The 18,543-nt window shown below is 56.9% G+C and overlaps 1 protein-coding gene across 1 annotated transcript in view; it reads right to left on the reverse strand.

Moving 5' to 3' along the window:
• The window catches only part of PDE4A (phosphodiesterase 4A), a 133,844-nt gene extending 132,644 nt beyond the window's left edge, over positions 1 to 1,200 (reverse strand). The window contains exon 1 of the mRNA XM_074935515.1: positions 1,046 to 1,200. Coding sequence (XP_074791616.1) covers positions 1,046 to 1,087 — 42 coding nt within the window. The 5' untranslated portion in view covers positions 1,088 to 1,200. The remainder of the gene's footprint in view (positions 1 to 1,045) is intronic.
• Positions 1,201 to 18,543: the final 17,343 nt, after the last annotated feature.

An 18,543-nucleotide genomic window follows, 5' to 3' on the forward strand; every position in this document is an offset into this window, starting at 1 on the left:
ATGAGCCCCACCCCAGCGGCAGGTGTCCCCGCGCCGCCGGGGTCCCCAAGAGCCTGGACTGACAGGTGCAGCAGCTGCAGACTCCAGCCTGCCCAGCTACTGGCGTCTTTCTGCTCTCGGGGCAGCAGAGGGCGCCCCCGCACCGTGCGCCCTCCCTCCGCTGTTTCCAAGGCCAGCACCTGCAAAGGGAACCTGCCAAACCACACGTGTGTGCCAATGTGCAAGGCTGTGCATGGCCAAGCATGCTTCCCAGTGCTAGTGCATGGCCGTGCACACTCCCCAGTGCTCAGGCAAGGCCATGCATGTTTCCCGGTGCTAGTGCATGGCCGTGCACGCTCCCCAGTACTCGTGCATAGCTGTGCACGCTCCCCAGTGCTCAGGCAACGCCACGCACGCTTCCCGGTGCTAGTGCAAGACCGTGCCTGCTTCCTGGCACCAGTGCAAGCTCACAGCTGAACACCAACCACTAAGCACCCCCCTTCGGCGTAGAGGTGGCAGGGAGAGAGAATGGTGCACTGGGGCCCCCCCAGAGCAGCAACCCCGGGGCTGCCTCATGGGGGGATAAGAGACCCCATGCCCAGCCGGTTTCAGCACTGGCTCGTGCCTGGGAGCCCTGGCTGCCCCAGGGGTGCTGGGAGACCCTCCCAGTGGGGGTGACACAAAGAGCCCTGCCCACCAGTCTAGGGCCTTAACTACACCCCCCCCCCCAGCTAGGGGCCCCTCGGAGACGGCAGCTGGTGGTATTTATCTCCCCGCCGACACCCAGCCTGGGGGACGTGCCCACGGCTCCGGCCCTTGCCCTGGTGGGTGTTGTCCGCTCCCCTGTCAAGGGGACTGGCTGGCTAGGATGGGGCCTTTCCCCACCTTCTCACCCATTCAGTGCCCCTCCCCATGCCATGAGCTCATGGGGTCTCACCCCCTATTGTAGGGGGCAGCTCCTGGCCAGGCCACACCACCCCAACAGGGATGCCGAGGCCTGGACAGGCCCCAAAGCCGACCCCCTCTCCCCTGGATGGAGGGGACATCCCCCCGGTGCTGCTCTCACCTCGTCCACTGTCACGGCCAGGACACTCCGGCTCTTCTTCATGTCCCTGTCCAGCCTGGGGTCTCCTCTGCTCTCAGCCACCCGCCAGCCGCGCGGCCCCAGGACACGGGGCAAGGGCCGGAGTTAAACGCTGCTCTCTCCTGCCTGTCGGGAGCCTGAAAGACAGTGACCGGGGGGTGGGGGCGTTAGATCCTTGCTGCTCCATCTCCCACCCCCCCTCACAATTCCCCAGCAACAGGGGCCCCCTGCTGACAAGTCCCTTAGGACAGCGTCCTGTCCCATCCCCTCCAAATCCCCAGCCTCATCTAGACCCCACTCCCCTCCCAGAGCTGGGAACAGAACCCAGGAATCCTGGCTCCCAGCCCCCAGCGGTGAGGGGAGGGGGGCCAGATCCAGGACGGGCAGGGGTTGTGCACGTCACAGGAACCAGCCCAGCGGCCCTCAGCCTGGTGTGTGCCCAACTCAGACCAGCCCCCAACGTCTCTTTCCACTCCCCAGTGGGCGATTTCATGAGCTAATGACCCCGGCTCATGCGAAATGGGGAGGCAGGTTCACAACAGAGAGGGAGGGGAAGGGTTAATTCACCCCGACCCTGCTGCAGAGGATCCCAGGGAAGGGCTGGCAGGACAGGTGTGGCTCTGCAACCCACGTACGTCTGAACGCTTGCACAGCCCCCCATATGGGCACACACACACGTACCATGCCCCCCCCGGGGAAACGGAACTGCCTGCGCCATGCACCCACATGTGCACAGCGTGTCCCTGAACTGCCCCCACACCCCAGCAGCCCTGAGGCCCAACGCACTTCCTGCAGCCGTGTTCACAGTCTCGGGGGGAACGGATGCTGCAGGTGCCCCCGCGAGTCCTGGCTTCCTCTGTGCAGCCCAGGGCAATCCACCACCTCCACTCCCCGCGAGGAGGGGGTACCGCGAGCAGCAAGGGAGCCTTGGGCCCTTGGACGGGCAGGGGGGCCCAGCCCGATGGGAATGGGGAACCCAGGGCTGAAAGTCACCAGCCTCGGCTCAGCCCAGCTGGAGCCATCGGTCTCTGTTGCCATTGGCGACTCGGGCCGGGTTTGGTACCGAGAGCGGGAAAGATGGAAGGAGGCAGAGCTGGAGCCCAGGCCAGGCGCCCCGGGCAGCTCCTCTGGGGACCTGAGAATAGCTGCCCTGCTCAGAGTGCTCAGGCCGGCGCGCAGGGCTGGCTCAGGACAGGTCGCTCCCTCAACACACTCAAGCAAAGAGCTTGGCCGGCTCCTGGGAGGGAGCCTCTGCATTCGCATCCTGCCACCGCGCTTGGGAAACCGGCACCAGCTGCCAGGTCAGAACAGCCACAGGATCCACAGGCACTCGGCAAGGAGCCGGGATGGCACGGCGGTGAGTACCCAGCGGGGCCCTGATCTCGGTCGGGGTCTGCACAGCACCCAGCATGACGGGGTGTGACGAAGCAGGACTGTTCTTAATGTTTCCTCTGAATAGTGTGGGGGTGCCTCAGTTTCCCCTGTGCAGTTCTTAAGTATCTAGGTGGTGGGATAGGGGTGTATGGTCGTTGCAGAGCCCTAGAGGGCAGGTGTGTGCAGGGGTCTGGACACAGAGAATGGCCGATACCCTGTTTCCTGACCACTGATGGCCTGGGCCCTTCCCCCCTGCAAGGTGAGAGCTGAAGGGTTGGAGAACAAAGGAATCAGGTGACCTCCTGGCCCGGGAAAGGAACAAAGCCCAGAGGAGGAGGGGCTGGGGAGAGTTTCAGTTTGGGGCTGGCTGAGACATGGAGTGAAGGGCAGACGTGGTTGTCTGGCTCACTGCCCCCCAAAATGGACCCAGCTGAGGGGTCCCGTTCTCTGCACCTACAAGCTCTGTTTTAGACCAGGTTCCTGTCGTCTAATAAACCTCTGTTTTCCTGGCTGGCTGAGAGTCCCGTCTGACTGTGAAGTTGGGGGGCAGGACCCTCTGGCTTCCCCAGGACCCTGCCTGGGTGGACTCGCTGTGGGAAGCGCACGGAGGGGCAGAGGATGCTGAATGCTCCGAGGTCAGACCCAGGAAGGTGAAGCCGGGTGAGCTGTGTGTCCTGCAGACAGGCTGCTCCCCGAGAGGAGACTTCCCCAGAGTCCTGCCTGGCTTTGTAGGGAGCAGTTCCAGAGCATCGCCCGGGGACCCCGTGACATGGGGCCAATGATCTCGGTCGGGGTCTGCGCAGCACCCAGCGCGACGGGGCCAATGATCTCGGTCGGGGTCTGCGCAGCTCTACTGTAATATCAATAATTAAGACCATACGGCTCCCAAGAAGGGCTGAGATGGGACTTTGGGGAATTCTTGTCCCAGTCCCAAACGAGGACCAGCGGGGTTCTGGGGGTGGAGGAAGGCAAGGGAAGGATCCGTGCATGGGTGAGCTGTCACTCTCAGCAGCGACAGTGCCAAGCGGGTCTCACCCGGCACTTGTTCATTCTTTACGGTTCTCACCTGCCTGGGGCTGTATTTAACCAGGACGCTGCTGCTGGGAAGCGTCTGTCTCTGAATCGCCCTCCAGCCAGGGGACAGCTGGGGAAAGCAGCAGAGGTGAGGCCAGCCAGCAGCCTCTGAGCTGCCCTTCCAAGACGGGTGCAACTCTGCTGCAAGCCGGGGGTCCCCCAAACCCTACCATGGAGCCCCCGGAGCACCAGGGGCCTTCGCAACAGACACCCACCTTCAGCTGGCAGCTCGTGGACCTTGGAGGCAGGGGCATCCCCCCCCCCAAGACAAGGGGTACCAGGGCAGGGGTGTTCCCCTGGGAGTAGCAGGGCAGGGCCCAGGGAGTGGCGCAGGATGGACCCTGGGAGAGCATCGGTGCAGCCGCCCGCCTCCTGCAGCTCCCACACTTGTTTCTAACTCCCAGCAGCCCAGGACAGGCCTGCACGGGGGCCTGGGGTGAACAGGGCAAGCCCAGCAGGGCGCAGCATGAGCCCTGCTGTCATAAATATAAAGGGAAGGGTAAACCCCTTTAAAATCCCTCCTGGCCAGAGGAAATCTCCTCTCACCTGTAAAGGGTTAAGAAGCTAAAGGTAACCTCGCTGGCACCTGACCAAAATGACCAATGAGGAGACAAGATACTTTCAAAAGCTGGGAGGAGGGAGAGAAACAAAGGGTATGTGTGTCTGGCTATATTCTGTCTTTGCCGGGGATAGACCAGGAATGAAGCCTTAGAACTTTTAGTAAGTAATCTAGCTAGGTACGTGTTAGATTATGATTTCTTTAAATGGCTGAGAAAAGAATTGTGCTGAATAGAATAACTATTTCTGTCTGTGTATCTTTTTTGTAACTTAAGGTTTTTGCCTAGAGGGGTTCTCTATGTTTTGAATCTAATTACCCTGTAAGGTATCTACCATTCTGACTTTACAGGGGAGATTTTTTTTTATTTCTATTAAGTCTTTTTGTAAGAAAACTGAATGCTTTTTCATTGTTCTCAGATCCAAGGGTTTGGGTCTGTGGTCACCTATGCAAATTGGTGAGGCTTTTTATCCAACATTTCCCTGGAAAGGGGGGGCACAAGTGTTGGGAGGATTGTTCATTGTTCTTAAGATCCAAGGGTCTGGGTCTGTAGTCACCTAGGCAAATTGGTGAGGCTGTTTACCAAACCTTGTCCAGGAAGTGGGGTGCAAGGTTTTGGGAAGTATTTTGGAGGGAAAGACGTGTCCCAACAGCTCTTCCCCAGTAACCAGTATTAGTTTGGTGGTGGTAGCGGCCAATCCAAGGACAAAAGGGTGGAATATTTTGTACCTTGGGGAAGTTTTGACCTAAGCTGGTAAAGATAAGCTTAGGAGGTTTTTCATGCAGGTCCCCACATCTGTACCCTAGAGTTCAGAGTAGGGGAGGAACCTTGACACCTGCGCTGAGCCGAGTGGGGGAGAACCGCGTCAGCATGGACTTCGGAGAGCCCTGCGGCTCGCCAGCCAGGGCCAGGGACTCCTCAAGGGACGGATGCGCTGGAGCGAGAGGCGCTGAGTGGGGGGCGGGCAGCAGGGGGCTCTGGGGCAGGCTAGGCTGCTGTCAACCAGAGGGTGAGGAGGCCAAAGGAGGATGGGCTCAGGCTCTAGCTGCCCCTCTGGCCCCAACCCCAGCAGAGATCAGCAGATCTGGGGTCTGTCAGACCAACCCCCCGGGATTCCTCCCTCTCCCCCAGCCCCGGAAGCTCTGGTCGCAGCAGAACCTAGAGGTTGCAGATCAGAGCCCTGAGCGCTGCACGGCCCCGGCCCTGGCCCCAGAGAGAGTCCAGGGATGGGAAGAGAAAGAGGAGAAGGGACTGGCCTCAGTCACGCAGCGGGTCAGCGACAGAGCCAGGAATAGAACCCCGGAGTCCTGAGTCCCCACCCGTTATCCCACCCTGCCTGCCTCTCTGCCGGCCCATTCTGTTGCCCCTTGGTCACTGCTGGCTACAAGACTCACACCGAGAAGATTCTTCCCTCCCAGTTCCCTCCCGCCCAGGGGCTGTTTCGTGGGGCCAGGGGGGCGCAGGGGGAGGCAGGTCCCAGAGAACAAACTTTGCACCCCGCTGCACTGCCCACAGGGAGGTGGGGGGCACGGAACCCAAACGCCGTCTCTCCCGCTCTCCCTTATGACACTAGAAATATTTCAGCACCGCAGCTCCCAGCTGCCATGATCGCGCTACAAAGCCAGCCCCCGGCCCAGGGTAGCTCTGAGCAGGGCAGGAGCCTTTGTGGAATCAACCCCCTGCATTAAGCAGCAGCTTGGGGCGCTCTTCTCTGAATAATTAATTGTTTAAGGCCACTGCCGGCACGCGGGAGGGGAAACAGCAGCAGGACGCCGCTCAGCGGAGAAGCCCGGCTTTCAAAGGACAGACCGACGGAGCAGCCGGTGTGGGGCAGGAAAACACCGTCCGGGTCTGAGTTCACCAAGAGTGCTCCGGGGGCCCGGGCGGCATAACCGGGGTTTGCATGCAGAACCCGCGGCCCTGGCCCAGACCCCTGGCGCTAAGGAGTAGCTCAGCTGGCAGCAGCAGGAGGCTGTTGCCCTGCAGTGGCTCAGGAATGCTCTCTCTCTCACTCTCACACACACACACTCACACTCTCTCTCGTACACTCTTATGCACACACAGTCGTGGAGCCAGGTGCTGGGCTGACACTGCAGAGCAGCTGGGCCGGGCCAGGCAGCCCCTCCGAGAGCCTGGGGGAGTGTGTGGAAAGCAGGCCATGGCCGCGAAGCAGCCTTCTGTTGCCCCCTGAGTAGCCATTTTACAACTTAACTGCTCTGCTCCACTCCCCAGGGCCGCAGCCCCAGCTGGATCGGAGCCGGTGCCCCACGGCCCATTCCCCGCTCCCCCACACCCAGTCAGTCCCTGCCCTGGGGCCAGTCCCCCTGGGGGGAAAGGCCCCGGGTCCCATTCCCCGCCCCCCTGAGCCAGCCAGTTCTCGCCCTGGGGCCGGATGGAAGACAGCGCCCCCTAAAGGGGAAAGGCCCCGTGCCCCATTTTCTGCCCCCCTCCTGGGCCACCCAGTCCATGTGAAAGCTGTGGCCCCTCGCTCCTGGGAGTCTCCACTGTGTTTCCGTGCCTGGGGCCCATTCATGCCATGCTGAGTTTGGAGGATGTCACCCCCCCACACTCAATGGGAAGCGGGCGGAGACCCTTGCGCCTGGGGGTCCCCGCAGGGCTGTCAGCCTGGATCGGCTCCCATCGCTCCTGACCTGGGCAGGCTACGTGCATGGTGGCTCGCTAGGGGGTCCATCTCCACCCACACCCCTAGCCCTGACCCAGCAGGTCCCCCCCAGCTGAGTCCCCTGCTCGCTCTGGCTCTACCCACCCCCAGCCAGCTCCCCATAAATCTGCTGATGCCTAAATATTTATGCTGCACCAGGGACAGCAGACGTCACACCCACGGCAGGGAGCCAGGCTGGCGGGAGGTACAGACCCAGGGGCCTCTGAGACGCAGGGCCCCTTCCTCTGCAGGAGACCTGGCCATATCTCTCACCAGGGGTGGGCACCAGGTCAGCCCCCTCCAGCCCCAGGCAACGAGATCCAAGGGCACCAGCTCGACTGGCCCCTTGCTGCCAGTCCTAAATGCCGGACTGCACAGGGGCAGCTGAGAGGCCCAGGGCTGGTTGGCCAAGATTCTACCCGCCCTGCCTCCCAGGACCTGAGTTCACCCTGCCCCCCCCCACCCGCAGAACATGGGTCCACCCGGCTGCCCCCTACTATCTCTGCCCTTCCCACTCCCAGCACAGGTCTGTCCCTGCCCACCCCCACCCATCTCCCACTCTTGCAGCATGGGTCCACCCCCCACCCCCAATCCTGCAACACGGGTCCATCCCCGCCCATCCCGACGCATCTCCACTTCCCAGCGCATGGGTCCTTCCCCGCCAGGATCCGTCCCTGCCCCCACCCCAGGAGGTAACTGAGCAGCCAGCAGAGACCCCACGGCCAAGGCGAATGAGTGATTTATTCTCTCCCACCAGGCCTGGTCCACCTGGCCATACGCTGGACTGGCCTGCGGCGGCCTACGGGGAACCACACAGAGATCTCGGATCGTGCGTAAGGGGCCAGCACTCCCCCCACGAGCCCCTAGAGGGCCCTGCGTTCACGCGGGGAAGGGGCTGGCGCCCAGAACACGAGCACCGGAGGAGTGTCGAACTGGGATGGGGCTGGAGCTGCGGGCAGAGACGGGGGCTTCCCATTTCCTAGCACCGGGCCAGATCCGCAGCTGGTGCAATGACCTTCTCCACCTCAGCTACTGCGGAGAGGAAGGGCAGGCCGGTGGCTCGGGTGCCAGCTGGGGTGGGGGCGATGCGAGTTCAATTCCTGGCACTGCCACAGCATCCCTCTGCACCTTTGGGTACGGCCCTGAGGGTACGTCCCCGTCCTTGCCAGCTCAAGGAGCCAGAGCCGCGCTAGCTCCGACCCAGCCCACACGCTGTCAGTCGGGAGTAGCTGCAGCAGGAGGAGCCAGCTGCCCTGAGCGTGATCCCGTGGGAGACACTCGACGTGGACTCGGGGCAGCTGGCTCCTCCTGCAGGTACACTGCTGCTGTCAGCATGCTGGCTGGATCAGACCTCACGTGGCTGCATCCCCTCGAGCTGGGAATTACAGCACAGGTGCACCCTTATGCTCTCTGGCCCAGGCCCTCAAAGATATTTAGGCTCCACTGAAATCAATGGAAGCGAGGAGCCTAAGCACTTTAGAGGATCTGTGCCTCAGTTTGCTCATCTCCACAATGGGAGTAATTGCAGTGCCTGGCCTCCCAGGGGCACTGCGAGGTTCAGTGTGTCGGAGCAGTGCCCAGATCCTACGGTGATAGGAGCCAGCTAAGTACTAAGATAGAGATACTCAGGAAAATTAATCTGAATAAATGAGAATTTAAAGTGGATTAGTTAAACCACGTTAAATCGCTGCATGGACACTCTCATTCAGAATTAATGTGGCCTTAATTTGCTTTAGCTTCCAAAGTGAATTACGCTAAACCAAAATCAGACCACTTTAATTCTGAATGAGAGCATCCATGCGGGGGTTTAATGCAGTTTAACTAATCGACTTTAAAAATTCATTTGGATTAATTTGCCTGAGTGTCCCTGTGTAGACAAACCCTAAAACAGAGAAGAGAGACAATAGAGGGATACAGAATAAGCGAAGGTCAACAGTTTCAATCTGTCCTCGTCTACTTTCCCTGTCCCCAACATTAAGAATTCCTACCCAATGCTGAGGAGGAGGAAACAGATTGGGGGGGGGGGGGGCAGGAATCCTGCACTGATGGACTAGAGAGTTTCTATGCTGTATATTGACTGAGATGGAAAGGAATCAACAAACTCTCCTGGGTGCTGGTGCCAGCTATGCATGGCTGGCATTATTAGGGAAACACGTCTGACCACTTTACGTAGCACTGGTTTATCCCCCCCTGCCTTAGTGCGAACACAGAGGGCGGGGGGAATAATAATTGCCATATAAAGACCTTTGCAGCTTCTCCTTTCGGGCTGCTTGCGCAGAGCTGGCTGGCTGCAGGAATGCAGTTTCTGGGGGCTTTTTTCTTGGCTCCAGTGCCCCATGTGCCAACAGGAAACGTGGCCCGATTGCTCCTGCGTGGGTGGCAGTGGGGTTGAAAGCCAGGCTCCTCCCGAGTGTGGCTGGGGGGCTTGGCTGCTCTCTCTGGACAACCCAGCCAGGGTGATTCTGTTGCTAGGAAATGCACCCTTGCCCCTGATGCAGAGACGGACTCTGAAATTCAGCCTGCTGCCGAGGAAGCCACACAAGATCTAGGTGTCCTTCAAGTCTTGCCTAAAGGCACGAAGCAAGACTTAAAGGGTGTCTCGGCCCTGTGGGGTGAATTTAACCCTTACACAGAACAAACTGCACTAACGCAACTGAACCTTTCCAAGCATGCATCTGACGGGGGTGGGGGGAGAATCTAGACCTGCCCGCGCTGGCAATCTACAAACACGGATACTTTCAGAGAGCGAGCCAAGAGCTGGAAAACCTGCCTAGCTGTCAGAGACTTACAAAGCACCATCTCATTAGCGCCAAGAGAAGGAGGAGCGGGGCCGCGGTTAAGGTCTATAAGTACCTACCGGGAAGCAGGGGGAGATTTCCGATAAGAGAGAGCTGATAAGAGGCAGAATGAGACCCAGTGGCCAGACACTGAAGTGAGACACATTTGGACTGGAAACAAGAGGTGCATTTTTCACGGTATGAACCCAGGAACTGCCAGGCTGGATCGGACCAGAGGTCCGGCTAAGGTCTGATCTACGCTACAGCATTAGGTTGCTGTACATCGACGTGCGTCACCCTATTTGGGCATGTCTCTACACTCACGTTCAGCTCCCGTCAGCGTAAGCGGCGCAGTAAAACCATCTCCCTGAAAGGCGTGGAGCCGGGGCTGACCTGCTGTGGTTGACGCAGTGCAAATGTAGACACGGCATGACCCGTGTCAACCCTAAGAGTCCTCCAGCAGCTGTCCCACAATGCCCCATTCCCTGCGACAGCGACCGCCCTGCTCACAATTTTAAACTCCACCGCCCAGGGGTCAGAGTCAAAACCGGAAGGACACGCCCCACACACACCCCTTTAAAGCCACGTGTGTGGTTTTGAAATGTCTTTTCCTGATGACCCACCTTGGTGATCACACCTGGCAGCTCTCCCTCATTGCATGCAGCTGCCCAGCCGACCACGCTGGCTCCAAGCACTAGACACGCTCCTTTCGGGAGCAGACAGGACGTGTTGGATCCCCTGGGATCCAGGCACAGTTATGGGCCTGCTGTAGAAATGTGGGCACCTATGAGGAGATTGCCGCGGGGGATGTGGGCAAAGGGGCACGACAGCGATCAGCCGCTATGCCGTGTCCAGGTGAAGGAACTTAGGCCAGGGAGGGCAACAATAGATCGGGGGCAGCCTCACAGACCTGCCGCTTTTACAATGAACTGCTTGCCAGACCTGGTGGAGCCCTCACCAGCGCCCCGCAGAGCACCCTGGGCCCCTTGAAGGAGCCCGAGGCAGAGACCCCTGTCATGAACAGCGAAGAGGAAGAAAAGGAGGGGGCCTGGCAAGAGGCAGAGGTGGGGTCCAGCCACGTCGTGAGCCCTCAGCACCTGCTGGAGACTCCACGGGTCTAGCCAGTACCGCCAGGCGAGCGCATATGAGCCTGGGGTCGGAGAAGGGACCTCGGATAAGCGTGTCCATGCATTTTTCCTTGGAATTATTACATTTAACGATGGCCCATCCCCACTGTAACAAGACAAACTTCTCAGTGTTTGACTCCTACGAGAAGAGGTAGAGGTACAACCGTTGTCATCTGCTTTTCATTGCCCTGTAGGGCTTGGTGGGGTGGCCATGCGGAACCCTTTGTTTAGGTGCTTAGGGAGGTCCCCTTTCACCTCCTGAGAGATCTCTGGGACACTTTCAGGGAGATACTCTGCAACCCAACGGTTTCCAGGAAGGGCTGCCTTATTGCTTCCTCTGTCGTAGGACACTTCCCCACACCGCTCTGGGACGCTCAGGAGAGCTGGCTGTATTTCAAGGAATCCCTGTTGAGGTTACAGGGACAAACCATCCCGATGAGTCGAAAGAATAGTAAATATGGCAGGCGACCAGCTTGGCTTAATGGTGAAATCCTAGCGGATCTTAAACATAAAAAAGAAGCTTACAAGAAGTGGAAGGTTGGACATATGACCAGGGAAGAGTATAAAAATATTGCTCGGGCATGTAGGAATGAAATCAGGAGGGCCAAATCGCACCTGGAGCTGCAGCTAGCAAGAGATGTCAAGAGTAACAAGAAGGGTTTCTTCAGGTATGTTGGCAACAAGAAGAAAGCCAAGGAAAGTGTGGGCCCCTTACTGAATGAGGGAGGCAACCTAGTGACAGAGGATGTGGAAAAAGCTAATGTGCTCAATGCTTTTTTTGCCTCTGTCTTCACTAACAAGGACAGCTCCCAGACTGCTGCGCTGGGCATCGCAACATGGGGAGTAGATGGCCAGCCCTCTGTGGAGAAAGAGGTGGTTAGGGACTATTTAGAAAAGCTGGACGTGCACAAGTCCATGGGGCCGGACGAGTTGCATCCGAGAGTGCTAAAGGAATTGGCGGATGTGATTGCAGAGCCATTGGCCATTATCTTTGAAAACTCGTGGCGAACGGGGGAAGTCCCAGATGACTGGAAAAAGGCTAATGTAGTGCCAATCTTTAAAAAAGGGAAGAAGGAGGATCCTGGGAACTACAGGCCAGTCAGCCTCACCTCAGTCTCCGGAAAAATCATGGAGCAGGTCCTCAAGGAATCAATCCTGAAGCACTTACACGAGAGGAAAGTGATCAGGAACAGTCAGCATGGATTCACCAAGGGAAGGTCATGCCTGACTAATCTAATCGCCTTCTATGATGAGATTACTGATTCTGTGGATGAAGGGAAAGCAGTGGATGTATTGTTTCTTGACTTTAGCAAAGCTTTTGACACGGTCTCCCACAGTATTCTTGTCAGCAAGTTAAAGAAGTATGGGCTGGATGAATGTACTATAAGGTGGGTAGAAAGTTGGCTAGATTGTCGGGCTCAACGGGTAGTGATCAATGGCTCCATGTCTAGTTGGCAGCCGGTGTCAAGTGGAGTGCCCCAGGGGTCGGTCCTGGGGCCGGTTTTGTTCAATATCTTCATAAATGATCTGGAGGATGGTGTGGATTGCACTCTCAGCAAATTTGCGGATGATACTAAACTGGGAGGAGTGGTAGATATGCTGGAGGGCAGAGATAGAATACAGAGGGACCTAGACAAATTGGAGGATTGGGCCAAAAGAAACCTGATGAGGTTCAATAAGGATAAGTGCAGGGTCCTGCACTTAGGACGGAAGAACCCAATGCACAGCTACAGACTAGGGACCGAATGGCTAGGCAGCAGTTCTGCGGAAAAGGACCTAGGGGTTACAGTGGACGAGAAGCTGGATATGAGTCAGCAGTGTGCCCTTGTTGCCAAGAAGGCCAATGGCATTTTGGGATGTATAAGTAGGGGCATAGCGAGCAGATCGAGGGACGTGATCGTTCCCCTCTATTCGACACTGGTGAGGCCTCATCTGGAGTACTGTGTCCAGTTTTGGGCCCCACACTACAAGAAGGATGTGGATAAATTGGAGAGAGTCCAGCGAAGGGCAACAAAAATGATTAGGGGTCTGGAACACATGACTTATGAGGAGAGGCTGAGGGAACTGGGATTGTTTAGTCTGCAGAAGAGAAGAATGAGGGGGGATTTGATAGCTGCTTTCAACTACCTGAAGGGGGGTTCCAAAGAGGATGGCTCTAGACTGTTCTCAGTGGTAGCTGATGACAGGACAAGGAGTAATGGTCTCAAGTTGCAGTGGGGGAGGTTTAGGTTGGATATTAGGAAAAACTTTTTCACTAGGAGGGTGGTGAAGCACTGGAATGCGTTACCTAGGGAGGTGGTGGAATCTCCTTCCTTAGAAGTTTTTAAGGTCAGGCTTGACAAAGCCCTGGCTGGGATGATTTAATTGGGGATTGGTCCTGCTTTGAGCAGGGGGTTGGACTAGATGACCTCCTGAGGTCCCTTCCAACCCTGATATTCTATGATTCTATGATTCTAGCTGGCCCCATTGCAGCAACCAGGCTAGCAGCAGGCAGGCCTGGGCGGCTTCTGGACACCAGCACCAGCTGAGCTCTCTGTGCCTTTGTCAGCCTCAGGAGTGAGAAGCCAGCTAAACCCACCACCACTGGGGACAACAGTGCCAATGTTCAGTGCCAGGGATAGGGAAATTTTAATAGCTTCACCAACAGAAAAAACAATGAGGAGTCCTTGCGGCACCTTAGAGACTAACAAATTTATTTGGGCATAAGCTTTCATGGGCTAAACCCACTTCATCAGATGCATGGTGTGGAAAATACAGTAGGGAGGTATAAATACACAGCACATGAAAAGATGGGAGTTGCCTTACCAAGTGGGGCATCAGTGCTAATGAGCCAATTCAATTAAGGTGGAAGTGAGCTATTCTCTACAGTTGACAAGAAGGGGTGAATACCAAGGGAGGAAAAAATCACTTTTGTGGTGCTAATGAGGCCAATGTAATCAAGGTGGCCCATTTCAAACAACTGACAAGAAGGTGTGCCACAAGGACTCCTCTTTGTTTTTGCTGATACAGACTAACACGGCTACAACTCTGAAACCCTTCACAGACAGAAAATCCTTCCCCCCACCCCTTGACCCTGGCAGGTCAGACTCACGTGGCTGGTGCTGGCGAGTGGACCTGTGTCAAGAAGCGTGTCTTATTAAAAGTGTTTATGGAACTAAGGGAAGGGAGTTTTGAAACTTCTTGTTCCCTTTCCATTGAGACTGTCAATACAATAGCACACTGGTCTGCTTTTACCAGCAGCTTTTGCCATTGCGGCCTTGAGGGGTGCACCCTCCGTGCCCATGGAACACCTGACACTGATGAGCAGGAGAAAGAAGAGGACGAGGAAGAACATGCTCAATGAGATCCTGCAAGCCCATGCTGCCTCGGACCGTGAACAAAGGATCTGGAGTGTCAATATGACCAGCAGTCTGGAGAAGGAAAGAGTGGACAAGAGAAATGCCCAGGACTGCCAGCAGGATAAGGAGAGGGAGATGGATCAGGACATATTGGGTCTTCTCAAGCAGCAAACCCAAATGCTGCAGACCCTGGTTGACCTACAGGTCCAAAAATCCCAGACTCCCCACCCTTTGCACTCCTAGAAGAACTCTGTGATCACTGCTCCCTACACCTGGAATCATTCCACGTGGCATTAGTCCTGCCATGAGTACAGGGGACTGGACTAGATGACCTCTCAAGGTCCCGTCCAGTTCTATGGTTCTATCATGGGCCGTATCCCTACCCGGCCACTCCACCCTGGGGGCCAGCAAGGAAAGCCATAGCTTTGGTTCTCACAGGTCAGTGTACGTGTAGCCACAATGGACGACATTTGTGCAGTCAACTGGACATAAACATTTACTTCCTTTCTTATTTTAAAGTTTCACTACATTAATTTATGTTAAAATGTATATAAACATTGCCTGGGTGGTTTTTTGCCCATTGATTTTCTGCACTGTTTTTTCCCAGCTCAATCAAGTTCTATTTTTGGAGAATCAAATTGTCTTTCTTAGTTCACAACAAATATTGCAGAATGCAGAGCCATAGTCAAAGCAAACAGTGCTTGTAAATGTATAGCAAGTGCCACAGAATTCATGGCTTCAGGAAAACACCCAGCCACCTCTATAAACGTACAGCTGGCACTGCACAATTCTTAGCAACTCCCAGTGTTCAAGGTCCAAAGAACAGTCTGGCTCAGATGCTGCTGCGGCTGACAGTTAAAGTGTTCTTTCCAAGCCTCCCTCTATAGCCTAGCTCCCCGTTGGGCTCTCGTACTAGCCCTTCTATCTGGCTGTTCAAACTCAGCTGACAGCTGCTCCACCTCCGCCCTGGTGCCAGCTTTTCCCCCTTTGCCTCGCAGACACTTCGCAGGACGCAGCAGGCAGCTGTAACCATGGGGATATATTTCTCACTGAGATCCACTCCAGTAAGTAAACACCGCCAGCGCCCCTTCAGGCTACCAAAAGCACAGTCAACTGCCTTTCTGCCCTGCTGAGCCAGAAGTTGGATCAATCTGTGGTGCTGTCGAGGTGGCCAGTGTAAGGCTGCATGAGCTGGGGGAGCAAGGAGTAAGATGGGTCCCCCAGGACCATTACCGGCATTTCAATGGTAATATACTGGCTGAGAAAGTATGTCTCCTCTTGCAGCTCTCTGAACAGTCATGTGTTCTTAAAGATGTGAGCGTCCTGCACATGCCCTGACCAGCCCACATGGACACTGGTGAAACATGCCCAGTGATCCACCAACACTCGCATAACCATAGGAAAGTGGCCTTTTCTGTATGCAGATGCCAAAACAGGGATATGTGTGCCATCGATTGCCTCACCGCAGTTCAGAAACCCCATTGCTGCAAATCCATCCGCTCTGTCCTGCACATTGCCAAGAGCCACAGTCCTGCAGAGCAGGAGACGATAAATGGCCCCACACTCTCGCATGGCAACAGTGGATTTTCCCACTCCAGAATGATTTCCCGCTGACCAGGAGCCATCCGGCGTTGCAAGTTTTCACAGCGTAATCACCACTCGCTTCTCCACTGTCAGTGCAGCTCTTATTCTTGTGCCCCTGCACTGGAGGCCTGGGGCAAGCTTGGCACCCCGCTCCAAGAATGTGGCCTTTCGCATCCGAAAGCTACAGCCTTTCTGTAGCTGCTGCGCATCCTCCTTGCACCACAATGCGATCCCACCAGCCTGTGCTCCTTTCTTGGGCCCAGAAGCAGGACTCCACCATCTGCAGCTGCTCTGTGAATGCCACCAGCACCTTTGAATTGTTTTTTGCTATGTCCATCAGCAAACTGTCCTCAAAGAAATGGTCATGTCCCCTGGTACTCCCTGCGGGTCTACAAATACAGGAGAATTGTGCATCCTGTATTTGCAATGTTCATGAGAACAACATAGAGCTCTCTGAGCTCCATGCTTCTGTCAGAGGAGGCGGAGTCAGAAAAGTCCCATGCAGGTTTGTGGGATTTTTAATAAAAGGCGCAAAAATTATGGTTTATGGGCGGCATTATGAGATGGAGCAAGTTGCATGCTGGTAACTTGACCCCTAGCTCCCAGAGATCACTGGGCAACTCAAGTCATTAACCCCTGCATGCTGGGAGGAACTTAATTTGCGCTGAATGGAGAGGAGAGCAAAATATGCTCTGTGTGGTGGTTTAGTGCTTTGTGCCAGAAACCAGAGGCTGCAGACCCCAGCTCCCAACTAGAACATGGCTTTACTTCATGCTATAATGAGGGATTCCTAACCCACCAGCTGAAACCACCAGGAGGGCCAGATTCTGGTGTCAGAAATGCTGGTGTCTATCAGGATCCTTCAGTAGAATTACTCTAGATTTGCATCAGGGCTTCTGCTCCTCCTTAATCTCCTGGTCCCTTTTTTGCTTTGGCACGGCCAATGCGGCTCACGTTTGCTATGCAGCGCACGGTCTGCTTGCCCTGTGGGAGGCAGGATGCCGTGCCTTGCAGGGGAGACTCCACCGAGCTGCTGGAGGAGGGAAAATATGGGCTTTTCCAGCACCCCACCAACACCGCCACGGCTGCTGGGAAGGTGAGGAGCTGCGCAGGCCCCAGATCTAGGGGGAAAGCCTGAGACTTTAATGAGGATTTTGACAGCCACGGGGTGACTGGATGGATTTAATGAGGACTGATAGCCACGGGGTGATTCATCAATCCAGCGAGCTGGTCTCTGGGGCAGCCTTACGGAGAGGGTGGAATCCACCATGAATGCAAAGTAAAAACAAACAACCACAACTCTGGGCACAGGCAGGGATATGGCTCCCCCCTTCCCGCACTGAGAAATGGAGCAGTACCGCGGCCGTGGTGAAAACAATCAAGGGAGAGGTTTGCAATGTGCACACCCAGCCTGAAAACCCAGGGTGGGGAGGGGAGAGAGACGAAGGGCCATGCTGCAGACCCCAAAGGGAGTGCCCGGTGCAGAGCCTCTGTGCTCAGAAAAGCAGCAGTGCACAGGGCAAAAGACTGTGTCTAGGCCCTGCAACTCCTCTAGCTAACTGTGCCCATGTATTGCAGCCTCGCACGCACACCTCCCTGCTGACTCCCTATGGATTTCACACACGTGCACACACACACACAGGACTGTCTCTATGGATTACAAACACACACACCCCTGACTGTCCCTATGAATTACACACACACACACCAGCTGACTGTCCCTATGGATTACAAACACATACACACCAGCTGACTGTCCCTATAGATTTCACACACACACACACCAGCTGACTGTCCCTATGGATTACAAACACATACACACCAGCTGACTGTCCCTATAGATTTCACACACACACACACACACACACACCAGCTGACTGTCCCTATGGATTACAAACACATACACACCAGCTGACTGTCCCTATAGATTTCACACACACACACACACACACACACACACACACACACACACACACCAGCTGACTGTCCCTATAGATTTCACACACACACACACACACCAGCTGACTGTCCCTATGGATTACAAACACATACACACCAGCTGACTGTCCCTATAGATTTCACACACACACACACACACACACACACATCAGCTGACTGTCCCTATGGATTTCTCTCTCTCTCACACACACACCAGCTGACGGTCCCTATGGATTTCTCTCTCTCTCTCACACACACACACACAAACCAGCTGACGGTCCCTATGGATTTCTCTCTCTCTCTCTCACACACAGCTGATTGTCGGTATGGATTTCACACACACCCCCCCCCAGCTGACTCTCACACACGCTCCGGCAAGCTGCGGTCCTGGCGGCCGAGCGCCGCCCGCATCTCCCCTCCGGGACCCGCCGTGCGCCCCCGGCCGGCAGCGCCCACACCCGGGGGGCCCGGCCCGGCGGGGACGCGAAGGCGGCGCCCCAGGACGCTGCAGCAGCCGCCGGCGGATAACGGGGCGTCGAGCGGCTCCGGGGAGGGGCTGCCGGGGAGGGGGCAGGGGCCCGCGGCACCCCGCGGCGCGCTTACCTCGCTGGGCCGGCTAGGAGCGGCTCCCCGGCTGCGCGTCCCCACGGCGCGGCTGCGCCCCAGCCCGGCGGAGCAGCCGCTCGCCCTTTGTTGACGGCCGGGGGCCGAGCCGGCGACAGGAGCGGGGCTGGGCAGCTGGCCGCCGGCCGGGGTGGCGGGGGGCTGGCGGAGGGGAGGGCTGGGGCAGGTCCCTCCCCCCCCCAGCGCGGCGCATGAATGGAGACGGGCGCGCAGATTCCGGCGCGGGGGGAGCGCAGCGAGCGCGGGCGGCAGCTCCCCCTCTGCAGGCGGCGGCGAGGGAGCCCCGGGCAGCGGGGGTTGCCCCGAGAGCGAGCAACCGGCGGGGCGCAGCGCCGGGGGTCGCGGGGGCTCAGACCCCCAGCAGGGCGCCGCGGAGGAACCCCCCAGCCAGGCGGGCCCCTCCAGCCCCGCAAGCAGCCGGGGGG

This window comes from Natator depressus, chromosome 20 (assembly GCF_965152275.1).
Source record: "Natator depressus isolate rNatDep1 chromosome 20, rNatDep2.hap1, whole genome shotgun sequence".
Taxonomy (NCBI): domain Eukaryota; kingdom Metazoa; phylum Chordata; order Testudines; family Cheloniidae; genus Natator; species Natator depressus.